This window comes from Oryctolagus cuniculus, chromosome 12, assembly GCF_051225735.1.
Source record: "Oryctolagus cuniculus isolate XC-2025 breed Fujian yellow rabbit chromosome 12, ASM5122573v1, whole genome shotgun sequence".
NCBI classification, from domain to species: domain Eukaryota; kingdom Metazoa; phylum Chordata; class Mammalia; order Lagomorpha; family Leporidae; genus Oryctolagus; species Oryctolagus cuniculus.
The window spans coordinates 9,410,363-9,433,930 of record NC_142878.1 but is presented as its reverse complement, the minus strand read 5'-3'; the positions used below and the strand labels follow the sequence as shown (position 1 = coordinate 9,433,930).

At 44.5% G+C, this 23,568-nt stretch overlaps 1 protein-coding gene across 18 annotated transcripts in view; it reads right to left on the bottom strand.

The window, feature by feature from the left end:
- Positions 1-4,352: 4,352 nt before the first annotated feature.
- Positions 4,353-23,568, bottom strand: part of MEF2A (myocyte enhancer factor 2A) — a 152,246-nt gene continuing 133,030 nt past the window's right edge. For 10 of the 18 annotated variants that reach the window (XM_089311162.1, XM_089311161.1, XM_051822958.3 and 7 more), the window contains 3 exons: positions 12,731-12,857; positions 9,528-9,654; positions 4,353-8,404 (listed from right to left, as the gene is read on the bottom strand). In XM_089311162.1, the coding sequence (XP_089167288.1) occupies positions 8,011-8,404; positions 9,528-9,654; positions 12,731-12,857 (648 nt within the window). In that variant the 3' untranslated portion in view covers positions 4,353-8,010. Of the gene's footprint in view, positions 8,405-9,527; positions 9,655-12,730; positions 12,858-16,062; positions 16,087-23,568 lie in introns of all 18 variants that reach the window. The other 8 variants (XM_089311163.1, XM_051822954.3, XM_051822957.3 and 5 more) reach the window with 1 other exon arrangement.

The following is a 23,568-nucleotide window of genomic DNA, read 5'->3' as shown; positions in this document are numbered from 1 at the left end:
GTTCACTTGGGGTTGTCTTCCACTGCTTTCATGAACGCTGTACTCAGATATTCTCGAACATAGAGTATGTCGCAAGCAGCTGTTTTAGCATCCTGACCTGCTAATTCTATCATTCGCATCACTCTGGGTCTAGTTTAGTTGGTTTTTCTCCTAGTTATGGATTGTATTATTTTGTGTTCTTTTTATTTGTTTGAGAGGCAGAAAGAGAGAGAGATTTATCTTCCATCTGCTGGTTCGCTACTCAAATGGCTGCAACAGCCAGGGCTGTGCCACGGTGGAGATAGGACCCTGGAACTCCATCTCCGTCTCAGCGTGGGCGGCAGGGACCCAAATACGTGGGCCATCACTGTCTGCTCTCCCAGTGCTTTGGCAGGGAACTGACCAGAAGCAGTGCAGCCAGGCTTGTGTGGCACTCTAGTGTGGGTGCCAGCACAAGTGTTGGCCTAACCCACTGGGCCACTTTTTCCCTGCGCACCTGGTAAGTTTTTGGTTGGACACTGGATATGATGAATTATACACTGTTGAATGCTAGATTCTGTTACCTTCTGCTAAATATTTTTGTGCTGTTTTAGGACATAGTTACTTGATCCTTTTGAGACTCACTTTTCATTTGGATCAGTACAGACCCAGAGCTGTCTTTAGTGTGAGACTAGTTGAGCCTTAGCGTCTACCAGATGCTGTGTTCGTTGGGGGTCTCCCCCTGTGAGGGAGCACACGTACTCCTGGCCACGGTGGGCGCTGGGAATTGTTCTGCTCTTCCTGTTGGCTCCTTCCCACATCTCTGTGGTTTCCTCATACCATGAGCAGCCAGCACTCAGCCAGACTGGGGGATCTCTGTTCCGCCCCCACCCCCACCCCCCCGCCCAAGTACCGTGCCCTCAAACACTGGACGCCTTGGCCTCCTTCAGCTCCAGACTCCATCTCTCAGTCAGCCTGGGAGCCTCCCGTGCCCTGGGTCAGTGTAACCTGGTCTTCTACCCCTTCTTGCAGAGATCACTGCCCCACACTGCCCCTTCTGCCTGATTCCTTGAGGTGAAAGAAGAGAGCTGATCCGATTCTGGCCAACAGCAGACACCCACACTAGGGGCAGGGGAGGGACAATCAGAATGCTGGCGCGAGGGGCAAGACTGGCTCAGAGGCAGACCGACCCAAGGAGCAGACCTGTTGGTGGACTATGCATGTAGCCTGGACTGGCCCAGGGACACAGGAGATCAGAAGGGGCAGTTTTCATGGACTGGGCCTGGGAATGAGTCCATTAAATTCCAAGGCCCGAGAAACAGCTGCACCAGAGGTGTGTGGTGGCTTAGCGCAGTGCACCTGACCGCACCTTCCTGTGGGGCGCGAGGCTCCCTGTTCCCGAGTGTCCTCTCGGCCGAGCAGCTGGCCCGGTGGTCCTCACGCCAGCAGGAAAGTGGCGGTGCTGGCCTTGTTCCTTGTGGCCACTTGGCTCCTCCTTGCTCCTGCTCTTTTGGAGGGAGGGAGCAATTGGTGCTGCCAGAGAGAGGGCTAGCCACAGGAGTCAAGACCTTTAGGAGAGAGAAGCTGGACCCAGACTGCATCGAAGGCTCGGGTACTGGCAGCCAGTCCATCCCGTGTGTGTGTGTGTGTGTGTGTGTGTGTGTGTGTGTTGCGGGGGCGAGGGGGGAGCAGGGAGGCAGGGCATGGGGGAATCGTGCAGGCAGGCTGGGGGACACCACCACAGGAGGAGGAGGACCATCTCGCTGGATCTATCTCAATGGAAAACGTGAGGACAGTGATCGGCCAGGAAGGAGAGGAAATGGCCTTGGGGTCTTGGAGAGGAGACAGAGTGAAAGTTACTTCAGAAGTGAGGCTGCCAACCGACTAGGGAATGGGAGCTGCACGTCTGGGCAGTGTTGAGAGCCATTTAAAATTTGTGGTCATGGACTAGGAAATCCCACAAGACTCACACACATATGGAAACGTACCCTGTGATAAAGGTTCCGTCTTACGGCACAGGTGAAGATGTGCTTTGTGATAAATGGTCACCAGGGTAACCAGACAGTCATTTAGATGAGCGTAAGATTTTATCAGTATGGAAGAATCCACTCCAAGTGGGGTAGCGATCTAAATGTGAAAGACAAACTATACTAGCACAAGAAAATATGCGTGAATTCCTCTCCAACCTGAGTGTAGGGAAAGGATTTCTAAATCCAACTCAAAATCCCTGCCGATTGATGAACTTTACGTAAAATTTTGCATGGCAAAAGCACCACACACAAAGTAAGTCAAGATGACTGACAGATGGCTGTGAATTCACAGCATATATAAACAACAGGCTGTTATCCTCAGTATAAAAAGATTGAAAATTGGGGGATGCAGACCAAAAAAAAAAAAACCCAGTAGACAAATGGGAACGAACACCTGAACAATCTGCACACAGGAGAGCAGTGCAAATGGCCCGAGAACAGATAAACATGTTCAAACACACGCACAGGAAAGGCAGCTGAAAACATGGATCAGCCCTTTCTCACGCATCAGGTTTGGCAAAGTAAAAACTGTGACGCCACAGTGTGTCGCCGAGGCCTGGGGAAGCAGCCCAGGCTGCTGGACGGAATGCAAACAGCCGCAGCCCAGAGGTGAACTGTGCGAGACCTCAGGAAACTGCTGGTGCGTTTACCCAGGACCTACCTTGAAGGTAAATCTCTGCCAATACAGAAATGCATATTCGCTGATGACTGCAACTGGAAGCCACCTAAATGCCTACCTGTGGTTAGTAGAGGACGCCACATCCACAGCAGGAGGGCCAACGGCCGTGAAAAGGAATGAAGGCTTCTGGGCGCTGACTGCTCTGAGGAGTGACCCCCAGATACACTAAGGGAAGGGAAGCTGCTCATGTGTGAGAGAAACGAGATTAACCCAGCAACTCCGTGTGTCTGCAAGGGCCAGTGAGCAAGGGAGCTGGGAGCAAGGACAAGGACACGGGGACAGTCCTCAGAACACGTCGCTCTCAAGGGACAGTGAGGTTTCTTTCAGATGCCACTCATACTCCCCAGCATGGATTACAGCCAACGGGGGCGGAGGACGTCACACAGCAAGGGATGGGCCTCACTGTCCGTGACCAGCACAGCCCCCCTGCAGAGGGCGGGCATCTACCGACAGCCGAGGAGAACACCCTTGATGGGTAAGACCTGGACGCTCTCGCCAGGCAACGGTGTCGCTCCCACGGGTCTGGGTTGGCGGCTCTGTAACTTTCTGTGTATACTAGAACCGAACAAACGAGTAACCCTGCAGATGACGAGACTCAGTTTCTCCCCAGTGAGGACAGGCAAGGCTACCGTGAAAGCCGGTGTGGGAGCGGATGTCTGCAGAAGAAGCCCACTTCACCAGCAACAGGCACGTTGAATGCCCAGACTGTGGTTTCAGAACACCCTTCTCGGATAAGAGGAACCAGGGTGCTTGAAGAGGCGGCTGATGCAGCACTGGGACCGGGAAGCACAGCTGTGCGTGAGGGACAGCTGGTGGGGAGGGGTCACTGTCCAAAACACAGGGCACCCCCCAGTGGACTCCCAGTAGCCGCTTGCGGGACAGGAAGATGGGGCAGGCTGCCACCCTCTGCCTGGTGCAGGGCCCCAACTGACAATCACCATCTAGGCAGTGCCAGTCAGACCCAGAATCAGCTTCGAAGCCGAGAGCTGGAACCAGGCACTGTGGGTGCTAACTAGGCAAAGGCAATGGATTGGTTTTAAGTAGCTGCAGCTGTGATCAGGGTATTTTTAGCCATGGAAATGAGCTTTCAGAATCTAGTGAGAGCCCCACTGTAGCCAGCACGAAAATTTCGTTTTGAACTTAAATGACAACAAGAATCTGCTTAGCTAGGAGTCAGACAAGGAAACAGATCAGAAAAAAGAGCGCTTTCCATTGCAGTCTGGGAACTAACTTCATTTTCCAGCTGAACGACAGGATCAGAGCAGATGAGCACAGAGCAGCACACAGCCATGGACGGGGTACCCGTCCAGCCCCCCGCACACAAAGCCCATTCACTCACACACCGCATCTGCGTTTCCGTGAGAGGCACTTACTGAAGGCAGATGGACTTCACCGATGCACACCAGCGTGCACGGTGCGGCCAGGCTAACCCACGGGCTGCCTGCGTCAAGGGCCTGGGCTGGCACAGGCACCCACGCAAGGTGAGGCGGCTGGGCCCGGGGACGGCTTCCCTGACCATGTCTCAGTATGAAGGGGACCTCAGATGAAAAAGGCCCTGGCGAAAGGAGTGGACGAGGAGGGCTTTGGGGAGGGGCGGCCTGGGGGCTGAGCCAGAGCCTTACAGTTTCCCTGGCAGAGTGGATGCGCGGGCGTGAGGAGACAAAGTTTACACCAACCTCTAGGTATCATCTTCTGATAAAAAGTACACTATAATATTTATTGTATAATGAAGAAAAAACAACACATTCAGGGAAAAATTGAGATTAACTTATTTTTCTTAAAAGATTCATCTCAAGGATGGCAACAAAGTCCAGCTTGTGCCGCCAAACGGTTTTACAAGTTCAAACCGTGTACAGCTTCGTGTGTGAACTGTTGACTACAAACATTTACCAAATACATAAATCTCTTTTAGAAAAGCCATTTTAAATATAGCAAAGCAGTGTCTTCTTGCACAGCAAAGTGAAGAAAGTTTCTACAGAGAAATAAAAGTTTTACATTTGTAAAATCTGTTTCACATTCTAATCATCTAGCTTCTTATGACCCAATGCCAGGAGTTCTCAGGTTCCTTATTTACTATGTATTTCTTGTGCGCATGATGGTTAATACAGAAGTCATGTTCATGCATTATACGCTGTCCTTAGATTTAAAGGAAATGGTAAAACACACATTGTTCTTTTAGAACAAACCCCTGATTTCGTCTAAAACACAATGGATGTAATTAGGGCTCAAAAGATGGAGTTCTGATCAGGACCATCTGTGTACACATAATGGCGACTCTCTCTCAGCGGAGTTCCAGAGAGCACGGACGGAAGTGCAGCTGTGGGGCGCTGCACCTGAGCCAGTGCAGTGTAAGCTTTTTTTGCTTTTGTTTTTAGTAATAAAATACTTCATCTGAAGGGATACAATTTTCCCGTCATGGTGTCTCATATAAAACACATGAGTCCTAAAAGGGTTAGAAAAGATGGACCTAAAGTTAGTGTCCTCCCCACTGCAGGTTGGTTTCCGCCAAGAGGTGTGAATGTGGATGTGTTCGCACGTGGTGTCTGGGTGAGGGATGTCTGTCGAGTCCACGTGCTCCCAGTCACACGGGGCACATGGGACAAGGGTTAACAGTCAAATATTCAGTTCCTGAAAACGGAATACACGTTACTTGGTCAGTGTAATTTAAATACAAACTCCGAGCCTTGTGTAATATTATTTTAGAAAACAGTAGTTGTACTGATTATAAACCTGCATAGAAAGAAAGACAATTGAGATACAGTCAGAAAAGCCATCTCATAAGGCACACAAGAAAATAGACAGTAAATGTGAATGTGTTAACTCCTATTCCAATATACAGCAGAGGTTCATGAACATGCATAAATAATAACGAAAGAATCACTTAACACTTCAAAGCTATAAATGGTTTACAAAGTGGTAAGGATCATCTCAGAAATTCAGTGTTGGGAGGCTGTCTCATTCCGATTAGGCGTGACCTTATGAAGAATGTGCCTGTAAGTAGCTCAGTGAAGTAAGTACATTTTTAAAGAAAAACCCATCCTTTCTGATTAAGAGCCAAATATTGATTGCTACTACAGAGAGGAGACAGTGTGTGTCACCCTCCCTTTTTTGGCCTCTACCAAAACTTATGGCCCAGACTGCCGCTGAAGCAGAGTCCCCCTGCAGCCTGCGAGTGCCCCAGCGTTGTCCTGCACAAACACCCCCAGCAGTCAGGACTCCGGTGACGACCTGTCACAACAGCGATGAGGAGAGTGTCAAAAGAAACATAATTTAGGGGGGAAACAATGTAAGTAGAAACTGTAGATAGCTGCTCAGTATTAAGTTTAAAATATAAAATAGCATTTCAAACGCTTCTTTTCAGTTTCTGAGGAAAAGGAGTATTCAAAAAACCTACGATAAAAGCTATACAGGACTTTGAATTTTGTTCATGGCACAAGCCCAGTAAACAGATGAACTTGTTCTTCCCCGTGAGGTGTCTTCCTGTAAGAATAAGGCCTTGTTCAGAATTCAAGCTGAGGGCGGCACTGATTCCGAACAGCACAGCAGGAGTCAGGCCAAGGATCTGCACCATCCGAGAGGCCCCTCCCCACACCAAGGTGTCCTTCAGCACACAGCGCCAGTGTAACGGCAGCGCTGTGGAACCCACCGCGTCACTCTGCTTCGAGAGGGTCAAGGAAACATGGATCCCTTTCCCACAGACATCTTCCCCTAATCATTTACCACTTAGAAAACCTTTGTGCTCATCTACTGTTTTGCCATTTTCTGTAATATTAAATTAGGTCAGCTTTTTCTACTATATATTTTTTCCTCACAAAAGGCAAATTTTAAATAATGCCTTATAAAATCTGTTACAACACATTTTTATATTTATGCAGGATGAACTTAACACCAATTTTTTGCCACTTTGCTATTTATGTACACATATAAAATATATAGTGATGCTCAACCCATACAGCACAAAGATTACAATGTAACATCACACACTCCCCACCAGTGAGGGGAGAAACCCCCCTATACAATCCTCTGAAAACAACTGGGCTAATAATTAAAATCCAAAGTACAGCATATTTAACAAAATAGTAAATATTAAACAGTGAATACTCTACTTAATAAGGATCTCGCCTTTTCCCCCCAAATTGGCGGCAATCCACAAAAATATACTTTTTAATCTGGTGACCATACAATACATAGGTACTTACATCAAAGGTGATAATATATTTAAGATGCTATATACACAACAAGTTTGGCTCAACTTTTAATTTACATATAGAATAATAAGTGTTCATGGCTTTTTTTTTCCAAGGTTCTGCTTGCAAGATATTTTTTTCCCCTCTTAAAATAAAACTAAACAGTTAAAACAAGATAGAACTATTCTCTTAAAAAAAAGTTACAACATACAGCTTTGGCTTATATAAATAATTCATAGCAGAATGTGTTCAAAAGTAGTGAATATAATTTTATATATAGTCATCAATTCATAAGGGTGTTTTCTTTCATATAAAATATACATGAGCTAAAATCATCAGTTTCTTTAATTTTTAAGATATGAATGTAAAAAGAAACTTCTGACATATTCCAATTATAACTTAATATATTAATTTTACTGTTAATGCTCTATATTTCTAGGCTAGTATTTTCTGAATATCTCATGCGTGTTTTCTATTCTCTCTCTTTTTTATTAGCTAAAGATCACTTCTTTGACCCAATACATTTTGCATGTGCAAAACAGTTATGTGTGGGGCTTTTTTGTTTTCTATTTTTGTATTTTTTTTAATATCAACAGCCCTTTCCCATGCACCCCTTTGCAATAGAGACCCATGCCAGGTTGGGTAATTAATATAAATGACATTTTATGTACAGTATTGCTTTCTTGGTTCCTGCTTTTCTACTGCTCTGTTCTACAAAGCATTTTTCTTAAGTAACTACACAGTCACCGCACAGTTAAATAAAACAAGTAGGGGCCCACTAGGTTTCTGCAAGCTAGTGTGGGAGAATTATATATGGGAATACATTTGTTTGCAAAATCTGGTTATCTTATGAAACAAGTAGTCCAAGGAAGTGCCAGACTGGTCTGTGCCTACAGGGTGCTTTGTCTGCCGTGGGACACACATCTGCAGACTTACAGGGAGTTTGCAGCTAAGTGCCTGATTCTGTGTCTGCAACACACCCAGCCACACACATACACACACCCACACACGCACACCCACATACATATATACGTAAAGGGATATATATGTATGTATGTACACATAAATAGACTCAGCGCATGTCCTTATTTACCAATGTAGATATGTAGGGCAGTTCACTGCAGCGACACAAAGGACAAGCATCAGCCTGGAAGCCCTAAGTCACCCACGCGTCCATCCTCATGCGCTTTACAGAAGGGCTCTCTCTGTCCTCGGGGTTTGGGGGCCGGCCAAGCACAATGGGAGAATGGAAGTCACCCCGTGGATCCTCGCGGTCACTGCCATCATAGGAGCTACTGGAGCTGCTCAGACTGTCCACAGGGGAGCGCCCCATGTCCTGCCGGGGCTGGGGCTGGGGCTGGGGCGGCTGCGGTGGCGGCGGCGGTGGCTGCGGCTGCGGCTGAGGCTGCGTCTGCTGCTGCTGCTGCTGCTGCTGGAAGCCTGATGGGGTCATTCGATCCCGGGGAGGTGAAATTGGTTCTGACTTAATGTTGATGTTTTGGTTGGTATTAATAGATAAATTCGAACCCTGAGATAACTGCCCGCCAGCGCTGAGAGGAAAAAAAAAAGAGTGAAAGAGCGAGAGATGAGATGGTTTGTGTGCACAATGCGTAACCGTAACGACTTCACAGACACTGCCCACTGCAAAGAGCCAGGCCGAAGCCCTCTCAGCACCCCCCAGGACAGGTCTGGTTTGTTTCCTGCAGCGCTCAGCACTAACAGAAATCACCTCTCCCTGGGAGGAAGAGCAACGCTAAGTCAATCAGTCCTTATGTCACCCAGTTCTACTTCCTGTGGGAACCTCGGTACTCTGCGCCTGAAGAATCCAGAACTCTGTCAGTGTCTGCAGCTGTACATGAGAGTCAGTGGGGCCCTCGGGGAGGCCAGAGGGGAGCTCTCCTCTATGTGCCCACTTGCCCACGTTGCCCTGGCTCTGTGAAGGCCCTGCTCCTTCTCCCCGAGATTCAGGGAAAGCCAGTGTTCTGGGTACCACTGTGAACCCTCTGCCTCCAGCCCCACATTCTGCCATAAGAACACTCTCTTTGCTGACGAGCCAGAGCACGGGTGCCAGGTTGGGACTGTGCCCATAACTCCTGGGGAGCTGATTCCCACGCGGCATCCCCAGGTTTCTACCCTCTGACCCTGGGAGAAGGTGGAAGGCACGGCTCATCTTCCTGTTCTCAATGTCTACAGAGGCTCACCAATGTAAAAAAATAAAAGAGAGAGAGTGGGTGTGGGAGGAGAAAGCAGTAGGTGTGTGCAAATGCCATCAAGCTCCATTTCCTCTAACACTGGTCCCGGAGAAGGTGCTGGGTGGCAGACACGGGAGTGGGTGGCGCATGCCCTAGTCAGTGGGTATAAGAGGTGCATGTGGGTGGCATCTGTACCTGGAACCCCCCTTAGACACCAGCCAAGTCTCAATACCTTATTATGTCCCCTCAAGAGATTCCTTGCTCCCTGAGACCGTTCAAGGAGTAGGAGTACCTAGTTTACTCGGTAACCAAGTTATGACCTGGGGCCATGGAAACAGAAAATCTCCCAATGCTTGGGTACACTCAAAAAAGAAACCACGGGGGAATTCTTCACATGAGACTCCACAGAGCAAAAGACCGCAACTGCCAGGAACGGAGTGTGCCCACAGGAGGAAGGTTCCGGAAAATTCTGGTCACTCACACAAGAGAGCTGAGGGCTGCTTGTCCTAGGTGATGTTGCTGCCAGGCCGACACCTGCCCCAAAGACAGCATTCCTGGGGAGTTGAAGCCTTGCAGGGCCGACAGGTCAGCGCTGGTCAGTGAGTAATCTACAAGGAAGATGAGACACTCAGTGCATGCTGCAAAGACCAGGCCAATCTTATTTTCAAACAAAGCAGCTGTTGGGGCCGGCGCGGTGGCGTAGCGGGTAAAGCCACTGCCTGCAGTGCCAGCATCCCATGTGCACACCGGTTCAAGTCCCAACCGCTCCACTTCCAATCCAACTCTGCTATGGCCTGGGAAAGCAATACAAGATGGCCCAAGTGCTTGGGCCCCTGCACCCACGTGGGAGACCTGGAGGAAGCTCCTGGCTCCTGGTGTCAGATTGATGAAGCTCTGGCCATGGCAGCCATTTGGGGAGTGAGCCAGCAGATGGAAGTCTTCTCTCTCTGTGCCTCTGCCTCTCTGTAACTCTTCCTTTCACATAAATCAATAAATCTTAAAAAAAAAAAAAAAAAAAAAAAACAGCTGCAAACAGCAGCTCCCTAGGTTCAGAGAAGTCAGGTACAACACAATCAGGGGTATTCTAAACCCCTCCAAATTTTCTTTGTAGAGGTATGTAAGATCTAGCTCCTTGTATATTTATTTGGGATTATTGAAGCAAAATAAATTCCCATTCTGTACTAAATGTTTATAGTTTCATTCACAAAAGATACTGTTTTCCAACAAGTAAATAGAAATAGCAAATAGCCATTGCTAAAGGATGCTCCTATATAATTGTTATTTTAAATCAACAAGCCTGTCACTACCCTCTGGCACCCGGAGCAACACTGGACTCACCCAGACTGAGTCTAGGCCAGCAAGTCCGAACGATAGACAGGGATCCAGGAGAGACAAGCAATTCCTCTCACAGGGGTGCCATGCTTAGTGGCACAGACAATAAACACACGGTGACACGATTAACTGCATTTATGTAAAAGTACTCGTACTGCCACAGCTTCTTGACCACGTGGAAAATAATTTCAAGTTCAAAAAAACACTTTCTTGGTCACAGGAGTATAACATAGCTCATTTTATATCAATGGTTCAGTCATAATCCCAGTGACCCAGACGTGGGACATGAGACATTACTCACATGTTGAGTTATTTCAGTTTATCATTAACACTTGTCTTTTCCATTTTATTCTAAAGAGAGGTGGCAAAAACTCCTCTACTTTTAACTTCTCTCTCCCGTCTCAACAGAGGTATTTTTAAAAAGGGACGGAACAGCAGTGGCACAGCTGGTATCCGGGCTTCTGGCCTGACTTGACATTCTCCTAAACACTCAAAGACTGCCTCAGCCATGCCCAGGGAGGCTGGGGCAGGGTCCTGCATCTGGACGCCTTCTCTGGTGCCCTGTCCAGTCTACAACTCTCTTGTGCCTCTAGGTCCTTCCAGCAACCTACTAGACATGTGCATCTGTGCCTCTCTGAATAGCTCAAATTTAACAGGGTCCAAACTGGATTCTTCCCTTCCTAGACAGAGGCAGCCAACAAATGGAATGAGACCGAGGCTAAGCGATGGGTGGTTTTGTGAGAGCCTGCCTCCATTTTTATGTTGTGGTAATTCCTTCTAGACGTTTCAGAAACATCTATCTAATCAACAGCATTTCTAAAAGTAAGTATAGTGGGATCTCTAAGTACATCAAAAAGTCCATTATAAAATGCTTAGTGAACTGCAGCTAACTTTGACATCCAGTTCAAGCGCCATCTTTCTCAGCCAGCTGAGCCTCAGACCTCCCTCCTTCCCCACTTCTCTGAGTTTCAGAGAATACACAGGTCACTGAAACAACCCAGGACTTCCCTCCACAGTGACCATCTCAGGTGTGTCCTGTCTCCTGATCTAGAAACGCTATGTCCTTAGGGTGGTGTCTCATCGAGCCAGGTGATGAATGCACTGAACAGAAGTGCTGTGAGTGAGTAACCCCTAGCTCTCCTAAGACAAACAATGGACTATGGTGCACAGACCCTAGGCCAGTCTGCCACTAATGGATGTGGGCATTTTTCTTTCTTTTTTTTTTTTTTGACAGGCAGAGTGGACAGTGAGAGAGAGAGACAGAGAGAAAGGTCTTCCTTTGCCGTTGTTCACCCTCCAATGGCCGCCGCGGCCGGCGCACCGCGCTGATCCGATGGCAGGAGCCAGGAGCCAGGTGCTTTTTTCCTGGTCTCCCATGGGGTGCAGGGCCCAAGCACTTGGGCCATCCTCCACTGCACTCCCTGGCCACAGCAGAGAGCTGGCCTGGAAGAGGGGCAACCGGGACAGAATTCGGCACCCCGACCGGGACTAGAACCCGGTGTGCCGGCGCCGCTAGGCGGAGGATTAGCCTAGTGAGCCGCAGCACCGGCCGGATGTGGGCATTTTTCTCACACTGATTGTTGGCAAAGGGGAAGGACATTCCCTAAGAGGCTTCATTTTTTCAAAAAATCTTTTTAAGTTGTCTCTGTTCCGAAAGAACTACTTGGAATTCAGATTCAGATGGCAATGGGATGTATCTACTGCTCGGTCCCTCCCAGTAGCTCCTGAGAGCAGACAGAAAGCACTGTGCCAAAGCATTTCTCCTCCAATCTAAGACTGGATGACCTCTACCACACTCCATTTATGAGGACTGAAGAATGACCCCCTGCACTGCAGTCTGAGCCCTGGCGAGGCGTCACTTAACCACTGCTATCTTTCCTGCTGCCTTGGAAACACCAGGTGCTGGGCTCACCTGGGTCCAAAGGGAGGCAACACAGCAGAGAGACAAATCCCTTACTCAGAGTGTCACACTGTCTAACAGGACACACAGAGAGGGAGGCAACACAGCAGAGACAAATCCCTGACTCAGAGTGTCACACTGTGTAACAGGACACACAGAAAGCACCTGAGCACCAAGCCAGCCGCTTCTTGGCTTGACACCTGCCACAATGTTGGAAATGGCTGCTTGTTTCTTTCCAAGGCTAAATGTTCACACTGCATAAACAAAAATGCCTTATTCAACTCACTCTACTAGCAGTGTAACCTCTGTGATTATTGTTCAAGGCTAGTATCATAATACTTGCAAGTTAGTTTATTTCAATAAATATGCTTTTTAGAAAAATTACGAAAGGACAGCTTGATCAAAAAGCAAAGGAAAAAAACCACTCGGGAAAGGCGCCGGAGCGGACGCACCCGTGTTGTACGCTGTCGGCATGGCGGAGTACACGAGTCCCTGCGGAGGCAAGCTCGGGGTTGTCACAGACACCACTGGGGTGGCGAGAGGCTGAGTGGCTTGAGAACTGCTTATCCTCTGAGGGTTCTGTGAGAACAGAAACAAGAGAAAGTGTTATTAGGTGGCATTTATGTTAAGACTTAATTTTTTATAAATAACTTTCAATTTAAAAGTGACACTTTTCACAGCTTTATTGAATGTCATTATTTCTTGAGGCAGTGATGATGTGAAAACCTGAAAAATACTAGTGGGAATAACTGTGTGATTTTTAAGGAGTGTATTTTTACATTATTCATTTTCTCTTTTTAAAAGAGTTTACAATGTCAGGGACACAGCCTTAAAATCAAACTTCATGTTGTGGACAGCATCACTTTTCTGTGTTAGCAGAAGTTAGGACTTGATGCTATTACCAATGCTGCCAGGTTGCTCTAAGTGAAATTTGTGTAGATTTTAAATACCTGATGACAGCAAAAGTCATCTGTGTATAAAGGGATTATAAATCCATAAGTTTAAGAATCAAATCTGCTTTTGGGAGCAACGTTTCTATCTTAACATGGTTTGAACTAATGACTTGTTGAGGTACAGCCTGTATTCCTATTTCCTGCCCTCCTGCAGTTGACCTATTTTGTAACAGTGCATTCAGGTCTGTCTCTTTGGTCTTCTGAAAGGAAAGCTCTGAGTAGAGATTGAATAAAGCCCTGTTGACTGGGCTGAGAATGAGAAACATCAGATGCTTGCTGACTCAGTGACTCTGCATGGCCTCCCATGCACACTGGGAGTGAATAAAGAAAGGTCAGCTATTAAGTAATGAAGATCAACACAGTATCTTCCTCTATCTGTAGGCATAGGACAGAACCAGTTTCTCACCAGACTGGCCAAGACCAGACGGGCAGAACAGACACGCTGTTAGAGCACAGCTCGGACTTTTTCTAAAATGAAGATTGCAGCTGATGACTGACGTTCAGGGGTCGAGGCGCATCAGTGAAAGCGCAGTCTAATGCCTTGAAATTATGAAGTGTCAGAATGTGAGCTGATTCTCTCTGTCACCATTTTCAGAAGGGCACATGAGATGAGTGAGGCTTTTGGCTAAATCTAGACACCTGAAATATGGTTATTTGATGAAGATCTAGATCCTGTTTGGGTTTTTTTAAAAGTCCTATTTCTACCTTAGCTTCAAAGTTCGAGGCTATCAGACAGATCGCATGGTATGTGGACGTACTGCCTGTCGTCTGTCCCAGATTCACCACCTCAGAAGCCTTTGGAGAATCATTTAACCCCATCTGAACCTCTTCCCTGTCAAGTAGGGAAGACAGCAGTCTCTGTCCTTCTGCCTTGCAGGGCTTTCTGAGACCCAAACGGGGCCGTGTGTTGGAGGCGTCTGGTAGCTGAAGTACTGCACAAATATCATATTCTTAAACTACTGTCTCAAGAAGTCCTCTGTCCCCAAATTTCTATACGTTCCAGTGGAAAAAAGTAAACATATTTATTCCTTCCAATACACAGCTACTCTACTAGGGATGCCATGAAGTAGAATTTTTCTAGAATTACAAAGCTTCTAAAGGAACCTTGGTAGCTGGGCAGGCCCTAGGTGCTGGTCTTCCCACCATGGATCAGAGCCATCTACGATTATACTGTAGAGTTCAAACCAATTTGAACTTTCTAAGTTCTAGTGGACTGATTCTCATTATATTTTGGTTCTGATAAAGCATTTCATTTTTAATTTTCACAGTCTGAATTCATCTAAGTTTTTAAAAGTATGAATAGCTGTTTGTAGTTTTTAGTATCTCTTAATTTCAAACATTTACTTTTATGATTTTTAAGTTTTCAAAGACTTCAGAGTTTATCTCTGGGATTCTGTAACTATAGGTATACTTCAAGGAATGTGGGAAGTCAGTGTCATATGACAACTGGAAATATATTTCAGTTTCAGCAACAAAGGTAATGATTTTGATGACTTTCTGAGATAGGGATAGACTGGACTTAATCTGCTCTCTCATATTTGGTCTGAAAGTTCAGAAGTCTAATGCAAGGTCAAAGAACAGTGTGAAACAGTTTGGCCTAGAATCCCTGTGTTCCATGGTCTCATTTCCATGGCAACCTCCTCATGGGACTTCAAAGACTGGGTGGGGGTAATCACAAGACCCCAATGTACTGCTTCTACTTTATCAAAGCTCTCCTATCTCACAAATATCATATTCTTGAGTAAATGACTTGCAGAACCACTAGAGGGCAACAAAGCATTAGGTAATTAAAGGAAGCATCAAGGACGACGTCAGGGTAGTTGAGCTCTACCGTCAATGAATTATCCTGAAGTGTAAACCCGCTCTTCATAAATACTTACAGTTATCACTAAGTAAACTACTTCACTAGTAATAACACATCATATTTACAACAATATCCACAATTGTGAGAATGACCACAAAGCGAAATAAAGCGCTTCATATTTTAAGGACAGAGCATAAACAACCTCATTTAAAAAGATCAATTGTCATCAATCAAAACACACCGGCATGCATAAATATTTAATAAAAAAGTAAACAAAATTAGCTTTTCCCCCATGCTTTCATGCACTGTTAACCCGTCCCTGTTAAAAACTGAAATCTTGAAGTTTCTGTTCTCCTTAAAGTCATCTAATTTACATGATTACTTCTGGGAAGCTGGGTTTTAGTTCCCAAAGAACAGATCAATTCCAAATTATTTTTATTCCAGTTTATTTTCTAGAGGAAAAGCCAACAGAAAACATTTCTTTGGGGGTAGAAAAAGGTGATGGCTGCGTTTAAGAATATTTTCTGAAAGAAAAGTAAATTTGTGTCTGAGTAAACAGGGAACCCTCTTGTGGTTCAGACAGACTCATGCAGGATGAAATAATTCCAACTCTGAACAAGGTGACCTCACCAAAAATGATGTCATCTTTTTTGAAAGAAAGAAATAACACAAGATCGTGTGTTACAATTTGAGGAACTCTGAGGGTGAAGTCATTTTCTAAAAAATATTTTAAGAATATGGAGAGCTATATAAGGTATTTTTAATATATTTCCTTCAAAAAATTTTAACAAGTATCCAGTGCTCTTGGACAGCTATTGTTCTTAAAGACTTTATTCTAATGTTTTCTCAAACAGATAAAATGGGTCAACATATACACTTACAACAGAAAAACTGGAATCTAACATCAATAGATTATTTAGTGATTCAAAGTGTTTGGGTAGTTTAATAAAAAGAAAAAAAACCCTATAAAACAAAGGAACACTGGCAACATCTTTTTCAACTCCCTTCAAGCAGAAACCACACTCACCAACTCCAATTCCTCTTCCTCCGACTGCACTCAGCACATAAGAGGGATAAGAGAGTTACTAAGACTGTTCGTACTTACAACAAAATATTTCTTCAGAAAAACATGTTATCTGGTCACTAGCAGCAGCTGTATGGAGCTCTACAGAGAACTATATACATGACACACAGAAATATAAATTAACTTGTCTCAACATTTGTAGCTGATTTTTCAAGAAAGTGGAAAATTGTTTTAAGTTTACTACGACCAGGATTTAAAGATACCACTCCCCTCCCTTCCCTCAGTCTGCTGCTATGCTGGCCTCTCCTACACATGGCCACACTACTGTGACAATACTTAAAAGCGGTCTGGACTGCGATACCACTCTATATTTGGAACTCCTAGAACACAATGCACTTGCATCAATCCTTCCACACTACCTGACCCAGTCACACAAGTCCATTTTACCTCTTACCAGATTCTGTGCCCCTTGGTAAGTGCATGTTTTATGTCCCAAACTGCCAGTACAGTGTCATGAAACAACAAGAACTCACACATCTGTTATGCAACGGGAGCATTTGGCCTAATGGTTAAGAAGCTCGTATCCCACACCAGAGCGCCTATGCGATACCTGGTTCAGGCTGCTGATCCCAGCTCACTGCTGATACAGATCTCACAGGGCAGTGCTGACGGCCTCATGCCACCCACTGCAGGAGACCCAGACTGAGTTCCTGGGTCCTGTGTTCTCCCCTATCCCTGGACTGCTGTAGGCATTTGGGGAGTGAACCAGTAGATGGGAGCTCTTTCCCTATGTTTGTCTACCTTCCTGCATCTCAAATAAATAAATACAAATAAATACATAAGTTATAAATAAATGTTACCTATGTTTATCATTTTACCAATATAGTTTTTACATGCATAAAATAATTTCAAAGGAGAAAAACATATATGTTTGTGCTTATATAACATAATATTATATATAATAAAAACAATATATATTTGTATATATGAGTAACACTGGAAGAGAAATGAACTGTTAACAAATACATGAAACATATTTTTTCTTCTAAACATTTAGAAAATACTAATATGCTCAAAACTGTCTACTAGTTAATTTTTTCTTATTTTATCTACATTAGTAAAACTTCTCTCTCAATCTGTGAAAAATGTTGTCATAGGCATCACTCATGCATGAAGTCCCAATCTCTCAAAGCAGGATTCCCTGCAATGAATGTTGTAAAACAGGAGGGAGGCTGATCATTTACTCTGAAAGATGCTCACTTGGCTTACCGCTAGTATCTCAAATGTGGGTAAAACTCTCGTCAACTGTTCTGTTATATGCATTGTCCACATTTCCAACTATGAGATACATATGGAAATACTGTCAAACACAATGATGTGTTTGCATATAAAATGTAATTTTCACTTTACCCTACAGGGATAAGAATGTAAATGATTTATATGGCGAATTTTTAGTTTTCCGTGGATATGCACCATGATTTCTTACAAAAAGATCAGATCTAATTTTATTAAATACCACTAAAAGTTTCAAAAGTTTCTTTAAACTTTGCTGTTACACTATTATAATAATATACTATAATAAAATATTTTTTCCTTAAATGACTTTTTTTAGTTTAAAAAATTATTTCTGAAAGACAGCATCAGGTACAACATCCATCTTCTAAAAGATAAGCCAAAAGACTATCCTTTTATTCTCAGCTCTTGTTGTGGGTATACTTCTTTGTTAGGTGTGTTAAGCTTATTTTGAAGTAACTACAGAATTACAGAGCACTTGAAAAGATAGTTCCCTCACATACCTAACCCAGCTTCCAGAGAAACACAATATAATTGTCGAAACTAACAAAATAACATAGCACCAATCAAAGCTTTGGACTTAGATCTCACCAGTCTTTATACCAATCTTTCTCTGACCTAGATCAGATCCAAGATACCACATGCATTTGGCCATCATGTTTCTTCTGTTGTCTCCTCCCCTGATCTGAAATAGCTCCTCTGTATTTCTCATAACGTTGGCACTTCTGAAGAGTACTAACAGGTGTCTTGAAGAATGTCCCTCAATTTGGGTTTGCCTGATGCCTATTCATAGGTAAACAGAGTACAGGGACTTCTGGGAGGATTCTAGAAGTGGTATGACCTTGGCACATCACATAAGAAGGCACCAGTTATCTTCATGTCCCAGTGCCACTGATAACCTTTATCCTCCGATAAGGCAGTGTCTTCTAGGAGTCTCCATTGTAGGAAAAAATATCACTATTTTTGCCTCTGTAAGCAACAAATATTTGGGGAGAGACATTTTGAGGACATGTAAACATTGTGGTTCTCCTTAAACTTTCACCCACTAATTTCAGCACTCCTCTACTGATCTTGCTTCTGACAATTATCCCTTTGCTGTGGATTTCTGAAGGTGATTTACTATTTCTCTCATTCTTTGTGCATTTACTAATTAGAATTCTTCCCTAAGGAAGAGCTGTCACTTCTCCTCTTCTTTATTTATTCAGTCTTTCACTTATATCAATAAATCTTTTATATCAATAAATCTTAAATCAATATCTTTTTCCTTGGGCTATAGTCCAATACTACTCTTACTTTGTTTCTCAAACTCTTCTACTTTTAGCCAATGGCAGCTTTTTTGAAATGTTAGTTGCTATGACCTTGTGGTAAGCACTTCCTTACTCTCTGACACCTCTGGCTTATCTTATTTCCCTGTGCCAGTTCTACAATCAAATGCTGGTTCCTTGTATTACAGAATGGTGTTTAGAAACCACTATCAAAACCCAAGGTATGTTGTTAATGGGTGTGATTGTTTCAGAGACATCCCAGCAGACAGAACTAGGAAACACAAGGTACACACATGATGTTTACTAATCCATATTTATACACATGCATACTTCCGTATCCACCTGTGTGTGTATTTTATATGTTGTTGAGTTTACTTTCTAATAGTTGGTTGAGGATTTTGATATCTAGGATTCATGAGTGCTGCTGACATCACCTGCCTCCTTCCTATTTGATGAATGATTGGAGAACAAGGTTGAAGTCTCCAACTACAACTGTGGATTTTTCTACTTTACCTTTTAATTGTATAAATTTTCAGCTTACATATTTTGAAAGTCAATTATTAGGTGAATATTCAGTAGGGATAGTTATTTCTTGGAAAACAGACTTTGTAGTATCTCTGTCTCTGATAGTATTTCCTGCTGTGAAATCTATATTGTTATAAATACACTTCTATTTTAGTTATTGTTCGCATGGTATATTTTTCTTCATTATCTACTGCCTTTAAAGTGAACTGCTGGGGTTGGTGCTGTGGTGTAGCAGGTAAAGCCGCCGCCTGCAGAGCCGGCATCTCCTATGGGCACCAGTTCGAATCCCAGCTGCTCCCCTTCTGATCCAGCTCCCTGCTGTGGCCTGGGAAAGGAGTAGAAGATGCTCCCGCCTGTGAGACCCAGGAAAAGCTCCTGGCTCTGGATCAGCACAGCTCTGGCCGTTGTGGCCAACTGCAGAGTGAACCAGCACATGGAAGACTTCTTTCTCTGTCTCTCTTTCTCTGTGCAACTGACTTTCAAGTAAATAAATAAATCTTTAAAAAAACTGAATTGCTTACAGACAACATATTATTGTTGGTCAAAAGAAATCTGATAATATTTTCTTTAACCTGTGTATTCCAATCATGTTTGATCTGTTACCTGTGTGGTTGCATAAAACTGACTTTTTCATTTGTTTTGTGTGTTCTTTTTCTCTACTCTTCCATTTCTTAGGCTATTGCAGCATTTTCTGGTAATTTAATTTTTAAAATTATTTATTTATTTCATTTGAAAGGCAGAGAGATAAAGATAGAAACAGGAATCTCCTGTCTAGTTTACTCCCAACAACCCCTCAACAGCCAGGGCTGGACCAAGACAAGCCAGGAGCCAGGAACTCACTCCAGGTCTCTTATGTGGGTGGACTAGACACAACCCCTGAGCCACCATCACCTGCAGCCTTCCAGAACACACATCAGCAGAAAGGTGGGTGTGGGGAGCAACTCGGACTAGACTGAGTTACTGGAATTAAGACTTATTCTATGCATCTGCTCTCCCACAATATGGCGCTGAGAAGGGAGAAACAGCTTCTACACAGCTGCCTCCAGTTCAACCAATAAACTGTAGGACCTGCTCCTGACTGGAGGAGAGCAGCGTGCTCGGCGTGTGGGTAGCAGAGTTGGGATTGGTGAAGAGGACTATAAAGGAGGAGAGAGACAACATGCACCAGGAACATCTAAGGGGAACATCTATCTGAAGGAACACCTGTGCAGCCCCCGAGAGAGCCAGCCAGCGGTGTGCCGCTCCCCCGCGGAAGTGGGGAAAGTGGCCAGGGGGAACCGCCCTTCCATGAAGGTGGAAGGGACGGTAGCCAACCCGGGAAGAACCAGCAGCAAACCCGGGGAGGGCCGAGCAGACGAAAGAACAGCGCAGGGTCCTGTGTCGTTCCTCCACGAAGAGGGGGAGCGACAGGCGGGATCTAGAGCAAAGCTGGGACTTGAAGCTAGGCACAGCAGTGTGGATGTGGGTATTCCACGCGGCAACTTAACTACTACAACAAATGCTCACCCCTAGTATTCATTTTATCTCCTCTACTGACTTATTATTTATGCTTTTAAATTTTTTCTGTAGTTACTCTAGGGTTTATAATAAATAATTTTACACGGATTTCACTTTCAAATAGTAATTACATTGTATCATGTGTAGAACAAGGACCTACAATGGTGTATTTTCAGTTTCTCTCTTCTACTCTCTGTTGTCATATTTTTTACTTTTTATGTGCCATAGTCATACAATACATTGCCACAACAAACATTATGGAAAAAAATGTTCCTCATCAGTCGAGGTGAGGTCAGAGTCATTGCATCTCAAAGTGTAATTTGACTTTTATAGATGACCTCTTGGGTGCTCTATTAGTTACCACAGATCATGTGGGGAGCAACTGAGACTAGACTAAATTACTGGAACTAGGACTAATTCTATGCATCTGATTTCCCACAATATGGCGCTGGGGAGGAGCAAACAACCTCTACGCAGCTGCCTCATCAGTTTGACTGATAAGCTGCAGGAGTTGATCCTGCTCCTGATTGGAGGAGAGCAGCGTGCTCAGCATGTGGGTAGCAGAGTTGGGATTGGTGGAAGAGGACTATAAAGGAGGAGAGAGACAACATGCACCAGGAACATCTGAGAAACATCTGAGCAGCCCCCGAGAGAGCCGGCCGGCGGTGTGCCGCTCCTCCGCTGAAGCGGGGAAAGCGGCAGGGGTGACGCCTCTTCGTGGAGGCAGGGTGGGGGGCAGCAGCCAACCCGGGACAGCATCGTTCCTCCGCGAGTGAGGGAACGGCAGCTAACCCGGGAAGAGCCAGGCAAAGAGAACAGTGCAGGGTCTAGTGTCCTTCCTCCGCAAATGGGGGAGCGACAGATCAGGGAGAACATATTAGATTTGTCCTTTTGGGCCTGGCTTATTTCACTAAGTATGATGTTTTCCAGTTTCATCCATTTTGTTGCAAACAACAGGATTTTTTAACTGCTGTGTAGATTTACCATGGTGTATATATCCCACAACTTCTTCATCTAGACCTCAGCTGATGGACATTTGGGTTGATCCAATAGATTGTAAATGGAACTGCAAGAAACACGGGGGTACAGGTAACTCTTCATATGCTTACTTCATTTCCCTTGGGTAAATTCCCAGGAGTAGGATGTCTGGGTCATACGGTAGGTCTATATTCAGACTTCTGAGGTTATCTCCATGCTGTCCTTCCACATGACTATACCAGTTTACAATCCCACCATCAGTGATTAGTGTACCTTTCCCCTACCACCATTTGTTGTTTGTTGATTTCTGTATGAAAGCCATTCTAACTGGGGTGAGCTGAAACCTCATTGTGGTTTTCATTTGTATTTCCCTGATGGCTGCTGATCCTGAGCATTTCTGCATGTGTCTGCTGGCCACTTGGATTTCTTCTTTTGAAAAATGCCTGTTTAAGGCCGGCGCCGCGGCTCACTAGGCTAATCCTCCACCTAGCGGCGCCGGCACACCAGGTTCTAGTCCTGGTCGGGGCGCTGCATTCTGTCCCGGTTGCCCCTCTTCCAGGCCAGCTCTCTGCTGTGGCCAGGGAGTGCAGTGGAGGATGGCCCAAGTGCTTGGGCCCTGCACCCCACGGGAGACCAGGAGAAGCACCTGGCTCCTGCCTTCGGATCAGCGTGGTGTACCGGCCGCAGCACGCCAGCCGTGGCGGCCATTGGAGGGTGAACCAATGGCAAAAAGGAAGACCTTTCTCTCTGTCTCTCTCTCTCTCACTATCCACTCTGCCTGTCCAAAAAAAAAAAAAAAAAAAAAAAAAAAAGCCTGTTTAAGTCCTTTGCCCATTTCCTAACTGGGTTGTTTGTATTGTTGCTGATTTTCTGAGCTCTTTATAGATTCTGGTTATTAACCTTTTATTAGTTAGTTTGCTAATAACTTCTCCCATTCTATTGGTTGCCTCTTCAATTAGCTAAGCTTTTCTTCTGCAGTACAGAAGCTTCTCAATTTGATATAATCCCATTTGTCAATTTTGGCTTTGATTGTCTGTACCTCTGGGGTTTTTCCTAAGAACTCTCTGCCTATGTCAGTGTCTTGCATGGTTTCTCCAATGTTCTCTAACAATTTGATATTATCAGGTCATAGATTTAGGTCTTTGAGCCAGTTTGAGTGGATTTTTGTGTAAGGTGTAGGGTAGGAGTCTTGCTTCATACTTCTGCACATGGAATCCAGTTTTCCCAGAACCATTTGTTCAAGAGACTATCCTTGCTCCATGAATTGATTTTAGCTCCTGTCAAAAGTAAGTTGGCTGCAGATGCGTGGGTTGATCTATGGCGTTTCTATTCTGTTCCATTGGTCTATCCATCTGTTTTTGTACCAGTACAACACTGTAACTGCCCTATACAATGTCTTGAAATTTGGTATTGGGATGCCTCCGGCTTTGTTTTTCTGTATAACGTTGCTTTAGCTATTCAAGGTCTCCTGTATTTACATATGAATTCCAGTGTAATTTTTTTTCTATATCTGAGAAGAATGTCCTTGGCATTTTGATTGGTATTGCACTGAATCTGCAAATTGCTTTTGGTAGTATGGACATTTTGATAACGAATTCTTCCAATCTATGAACATGGAGGATTTTTTTCATTATTTTTGTGTCTTCCTCTATTGCTTGCTTTAATGTTTTGTAATTCTCATAATAGAGATCTTTGATGTCCTTGGTTAAATGTATTCCAAGGTATTTGATTTTTTTTGTAGCTATTTTGAATGGGATTGATTTTTGAAGTTCTTTCTCAGCCATTGCATTGTCTGTGTATAAAGAGACAACTGATTTTTGTGTCCTGATTTTATATCATGGCACCTTACCAAACTCCTCAATGAGAGTTCAAATAGTCACTTAGCGGAATCTTTTGGATCCCCTATATATAGAATCATGTCATCTACAAACAGGGATAGTTTGACTTCCTT